Consider the following 5917-nt stretch of genomic DNA (forward strand, 5'->3'; position numbering starts at 1 on the left):
AAAGATATATTGAAATTTACAAATAACACAAATTCAAATTTTATGAAGTTATTATAAATTATCATATATAAAATATTAAAAATTACAAATAATATAAATTCAAAGTTTTAATATTAAAAATTACAAATAATATAAATTCAAACTTGAAAAAGTAGCTTCATAAGAAAGCTAATATAAAAACATTATCCAAATAATTAAAAAGTAGAGATTAATGAGAACTGGAACGAAACTGTCATTTTAGTACTCATGGTAGAAGAGCTAACTATCTATTAAGTAATGATTGCAGTTACTGGACACGCTAATAACAAACAAGATAGAGGGATTAAAATATTCTAGTCTACTGAATAGACAGTTTGTATAGCCGTCATACCCAGAATAAGTATCGCCGCCACAAGCGAGAGGATATACCACGGCTTTGAAAAATGTTCTTCCTTAAACTGGCTCATCCACACTTTCCATTGGCTCTTATAATGATTTCTCGCCTTTACCATCACCTCTTCAATTTGACCAATTCCACTGAATGTGATTCCAACCCTAATTCGGTTGAACATGCGAGCTATGTTTTCATCACAGCCAACCATCCTCCGAATGATTCGAGATTTTCGAAGTAAAGCAACATCTTTGTCCGTGATTGTGACTGAAGGGAGATCAAGCGTTCTGCTTCCGAACCTTCTTTTTTCAAATTTAATTTTGCCTGGTTGAAATCTAATACCAGCGCCGTATAACAATTCGGCACTAGGGGTTGCCCGCCTATCATCAGGAGAAAGTAGTGGGGAAACTCGAGGAAGTATATCGATGCAACTGACTCGTTGCACCCAACCAGGTAGTACCGCATTCATTGACCACCCATTATCATTGCTGATATTATTAGCGCCAAGATAGCCATCATTTTCCACGCAAGTAGCCGGTTTCCCAGTAGAATTCGTTAATGTATCTTTGACCACCTTTCTGCACAAATCCAACAAATGGTATGCAGGCCGTTCACCCATCATATGCTCCTTCAGTTTTGGTATAGCATCCTGGTGTGAAAAGTTGAAAAAGGGGTTTCCGCGAAACAAGCTACGTTTACTCAGCATTGTAGCTAATTCTGTTGCTGCATATTCGCGCGATCCACCTTCTTCGCGCGATCCACCTTCTTCTAACTCCAATAATTTTAAGATAACAAATAGAGGAATTTGATTTTCCAGCTTTATAAGGTCATCTAGTATAGCATAAAACATGGAGTTCTTTAAATCATCTCTTTGAAAGATAAGGCTAAAGAAATCTGAATTACTCTCGGATCTTGATACTGCAGAATTTCTACAGAATTCAAGTATAAAACAAGCATCCATTGCTAACATCCGTGATAATGATTTTCCATTCAATTCTATTGGCTCTTCATAGCATTCTCTGATTTCCAATTCTAACTTCTCAAACTCTGCAATCAATGTGGGCACATCTATTTTAAGCCTAGTTGACACTCTATGGACCGCTTGTAATTTATGTTGGTCCATCTTAGAGAACTGAGGATTAATATTGTGATGATAAGGCCCCAGAGATACGACAGAAGGCTCATAATCTTCTGGTTTAGAAATCTTTATAGCTTGAGGCACCCTATAAATGCACACGTTTTTTTGACACTCCCCACATTTTTTCTGGAACCTTGAGCGTACTATCTACTTTTATAAGCCATGCTTCATTGCATTGTTGATCTGATTTATGAAAACCAGATTACAATACCTGGTGTGATACCTGCGGTATTGTAGATTTCAACACAAAAATTGACAACAAGAAGATTGCAAACCAAAAACTGTCTCCATTCTATTCAAAATTGGAGTTTATACAAGTCGAATGTATCCCAAGGGTCACACAAATCCCTTGGAATTGAAACGAAGAGTCACCATAATGTTTATTACAATTAAACTACTAAAACTATCAAAATTATCAAAAAACTAAATATAAAATTTTAGTCCACTTTGAGAAGGCATAACTTTCTCATCCTAGCTCCCAATTACAACCCGTTTGATGCGTTGGAAAGGTATTCAAATAATCTAGAACCAAATTTCGGAAACATTGATGATATCTCATCAAGTTTCCGCAGCATATTTGTCCAAAAATGCACCGAAGACCCTCAAAATTGCAATTTACTAAAACATAGAAAATTTTGAAAAAAATTAGATTTCAATATTTTCCCAATTTCATCCTGATCAATTGTATTCGGTCTCCACCATTTACTTGACCAATAAGAACTCCTTTGTCTTCGTGGCTGCCACAAGTAGGATTGTCTTGTTGAGCCATCTCCTCTGTACATCGAACATAATATGCATATGTTAGAGAAAGAAATAAAAAGTCTTAGGCTTTCAATTTTTAAATCATTTGTATACTGGTACAACAAGAATCCAATAGCCATAACGAACGATTAAATATTTGAAAGTGTTATTTTGAAAACAATATTAAACACAAATCCTTTCTATAATTAAAATGTAACGGAATAAAATAAAATCTAATATTATGGTTTAAGATTTGAAATCATTTGTATACTGGTACAACAAGAATCCAATAGCCATAACGAACGATTAAATATTTGAAAGTGTTATTTTGAAAACAATATTAAACACAGATCCTTTCTATAATTAAAATGTAACGGAATAAAATAAAATCTAATATTATGGTTTAAGATTTAATCTACAATGACACAAAATTATAAGTTGTTTTATATAAATAAATAAATTATCAGAAATAATAATTTTAATATTTTAAATGTTCTCAAAAATAAAAACAGGATAAATCCATACCATAACCATAACAAAAAAGAAATGGAGAAATTGAAACTACCCAAACAACACCAAAAAAGGGAAACCTTTTGTTGAAAAGAGGGAAACCAAAACCCAACACACAAACCTACCTAATCAAAATAGAAGGGCTACCTAATCAAAACAGAAGGGTTTAGGAGTGCACACTGCCCCATCATATTAACAACCTCCCTTTGACTAGGAACAAATCAAGGAGACAAACAACGACTCCTGCAACCTTTTGCCTATAACACAATCAAATAAACCAGCAAGGGCCACCTCAATAGACCAACTGTTAACATAAACATTGGCGACAGAATCCTAGAAAACACAAGGGAAAAGACTCCAAACAATAAACCATAGATAAACTGAACCCAACACCTACACAACACCACACTAGTGGTAGGAGCCCAACAGTTAGGAGGCAACCACACCTAAACGATCTAGGCTCGAACAGAACCCAAAGCAATGGAAAATTGCAGCATGACCTCCGAATAGCAACAAGCAAAACATGAGCACGAGGGAACAACACCCAAATGCAAACCCCAGCAGCGGCCATCAAAACCAGTAGCTGAAGCCAAAGGGCCACCCAAAACACAACCACCCATTGGAGTTATAAATAGGGGCAAAATCTGCATCCCCCGTCATAAGAAGAGCTTGCCCAATCCACTCAGCAAACACACCACATCCACCTGCCCGACCAGAAGACAAGCGCCAAAGAGGCACACACTAAAAACATCGAAGTGCTCAGAACTCAACCAAGGAGCACTAGAGGCCCCGCAGATGCAACCAAGAAGAGGGCAAAAAATTTAGGAAGGAGATCTCCACTGCAAGCCACGCAAGGATCAAAGGCAAGAGGAAGACATCAGAAAAGGAGAGCAACCCACCAGATTATCATGACCTAGAAGGGATCGAACAACCCTAGACCAAAAGAGAAGGCCCAGAGTAGGGTAAGACCCCCACGGGACGCCTCACAGGCTCCACTAAGCACGAAACCCTCCAACCAAACCCCAAAAATAGAAAGCACTCGAACGAGCAGCTTACGGCAGGCATCTTTTCTCCCTACATCCCCATTGTCGTCCTCCTCATCTACCTCCTCTAGAACATTCCCTCCATCTCCATCTACTGAAACCCTAGCAGCGCTCCCACCCGAAGCCAAATTAAATATTTTACAACTAAAATAATTCTAATATTAAGTTACAAGTAATATGATTTCATAAAATTAGATTAAAAGTAAGCTAAACAATATCACATAGATTAGTTTATCATAAACATAAATATGACTTAAAAATTATAATATAAAACAATATTTGAATATTTTAAATACAATTATAAAAAATCTTAAAACATCAATCTTAAATTATTTTATTTATTTAAATTATTTTTATAACTTTAAAAGTACTTTATTTATTTTATATTATTTACTTAAAAAAAAATATAATAAATATTTTTTTATTGACATGAATTATTTTATAATTTTTTATGTACTTATAATTTATTTTTCATTTTTATTAACACGAGAATTATTACTCTAAGTTTACGTGCATTATATTTTATTTTTGATATAATAATTAAAATTTAATTTTTAAATTATATTTATTTATAATATATATTTGTAACTAAATATAAATTTATGCATTCAATAGATCTCTCAAGAATCGAAGCAAGAGCCACAGAAGTTTTGCTAGTCATCTAAAAGGTTACACCTATGACCATCCAACAATATTTTATATGTCTTTTTTTTATTGGAATAAAATGCAAAAAGATTACAAAAATAATATAATCAATAGACTGTTTGAAGAGAAAAACTCTACGCTTAAGCTAAACTTAAGAATCTTATAATTCTTTAGGGTTTTCACCTTTAAGGTTTCGAGTATCCTTTTATAAGGATTCTCTATTTGTAATTTTACAACAATTGTAATTATTGAATTGCATTCTTGTTGCACAATCAATATGACTCATCTTTTTTGGATCTCTAAATTCTGGCCTCCATAGTTTTTTTGTTTATCTCCTTCTGTGATAGGTTTGCATGCAGGTGATCCTTGGGAGTTGTAGAGTTGATTTTTCTTCAACTCCAATATGGTATTAGAGCTCCAAATTTGCATGCCCCTGTTCTCTTCATGAGAGATTTTGGGCCTTATTCTTCAGATCTGTGTATTTGGGGGGTTTGTGCAGTTGCTCTTTTTCATTTCTGGGGGTAGCTGATTTTTTGGTAGATTTCGGTGCCAATAGGACCTCGCGATTGGATTTAGGAGGCCGATTCCACCAATTTTGATATAAAAATCGATATATTTTGGTGTCAGGTGTTTCAGAGGCAAAAAATATTTAGGCCCCAAGCCGTACGGCCTCGGGGCATGCAAATTGAGAAAAAAAAATTGAGCAGTTTAATGGCTTGCCCAGGCCGATCGGGTTAACGCGGTCTGTCGGCAGTCAATTAACCGTTGGGGCTGCATTGACTGTTACCGCTGGTCTCCCAGGTGGTCACCGTTGGCTCCGACCACAAGCGGTCAACACACCACCTGCTAAGTCGCCACCCAGAACCCCACTTCACAATTACCGTGGCGGTCACAATCACTGCCGCTCATGTGAGCTGCCTTCCACAAACGCCCTCCGCCCAAGGCCAGCTAGCCGCTACTCTGTCGCCCGACCGCCACCCAGACACCACCTCCCTTCCACCAGCAGGGGGCCTTTTTTACTTGAAGAGTTTTTTGACAGGCTATTGGTTTTTTTTTCCATAACATGGGCAAATGGAGTCATTTTTTGAAAAACCTCATATCATCAGAAAGCTCTTTCCGAGCTCTATCCAGATCTAGAAGTTTGAATTTTTTATTTTTATTTTTTGATGGTGGCTTTTTCTTTCAAAGCCAGAAGTAAAAACTTTATATCGTTGAAAATATTGTTTTGTGCACTTTCCATTCATATGAGTTTTATTTCTAGATTCTGCTCCATGTATATTTTATTCAGTTTTTTTCTTTTAAGCACTCTGGTGAATATCTTGGATGTTTCAGGTCCTCGGATCTCTTTCTTTGAGTAGGATGTCTCATCTTTGGTTGTTGTTTTTTTTTTTCTGTATTTCCAGCTTTATGTCTCTTCTGATCTTTGTAGACATTTTTGTAAGCATTTTCTTTAAGCAAACGCACTAAGAT

General features: G+C 35.8%; 1 protein-coding gene and 1 long non-coding RNA gene across 2 annotated transcripts in view; both read right to left on the reverse strand.

Moving 5' to 3' along the window:
• Positions 1-332: 332 nt before the first annotated feature.
• Positions 333-1493, reverse strand: LOC131856540 (putative UPF0481 protein At3g02645). The gene has a single exon (XM_059208364.1). The coding sequence runs from the start codon at positions 1491-1493 to the stop codon at positions 333-335; it is 1161 nt and encodes a 386-aa protein (XP_059064347.1).
• A 584-nt stretch (positions 1494-2077) lies between these two features.
• LOC131857053 (uncharacterized) overlaps positions 2078-5917 on the reverse strand; it is a 58952-nt gene continuing 55112 nt past the window's right edge. The window contains exon 4 of the long non-coding RNA XR_009358474.1: positions 2078-2282. This is a non-coding gene — a long non-coding RNA (uncharacterized LOC131857053). The remainder of the gene's footprint in view (positions 2283-5917) is intronic.

The sequence above is a fragment of the Cryptomeria japonica genome, chromosome 7 (assembly GCF_030272615.1).
Source record: "Cryptomeria japonica chromosome 7, Sugi_1.0, whole genome shotgun sequence".
NCBI classification, from domain to species: domain Eukaryota; kingdom Viridiplantae; phylum Streptophyta; class Pinopsida; order Cupressales; family Cupressaceae; genus Cryptomeria; species Cryptomeria japonica.

What these genes read in the sequence shown, in the direction of transcription:
- LOC131856540 (XM_059208364.1), bottom strand. Translation starts at nt 1,493, where the DNA reads ATGGACCAACATAAATTACAAGCGGTCCATAGAGTGTCAACTAGGCTT.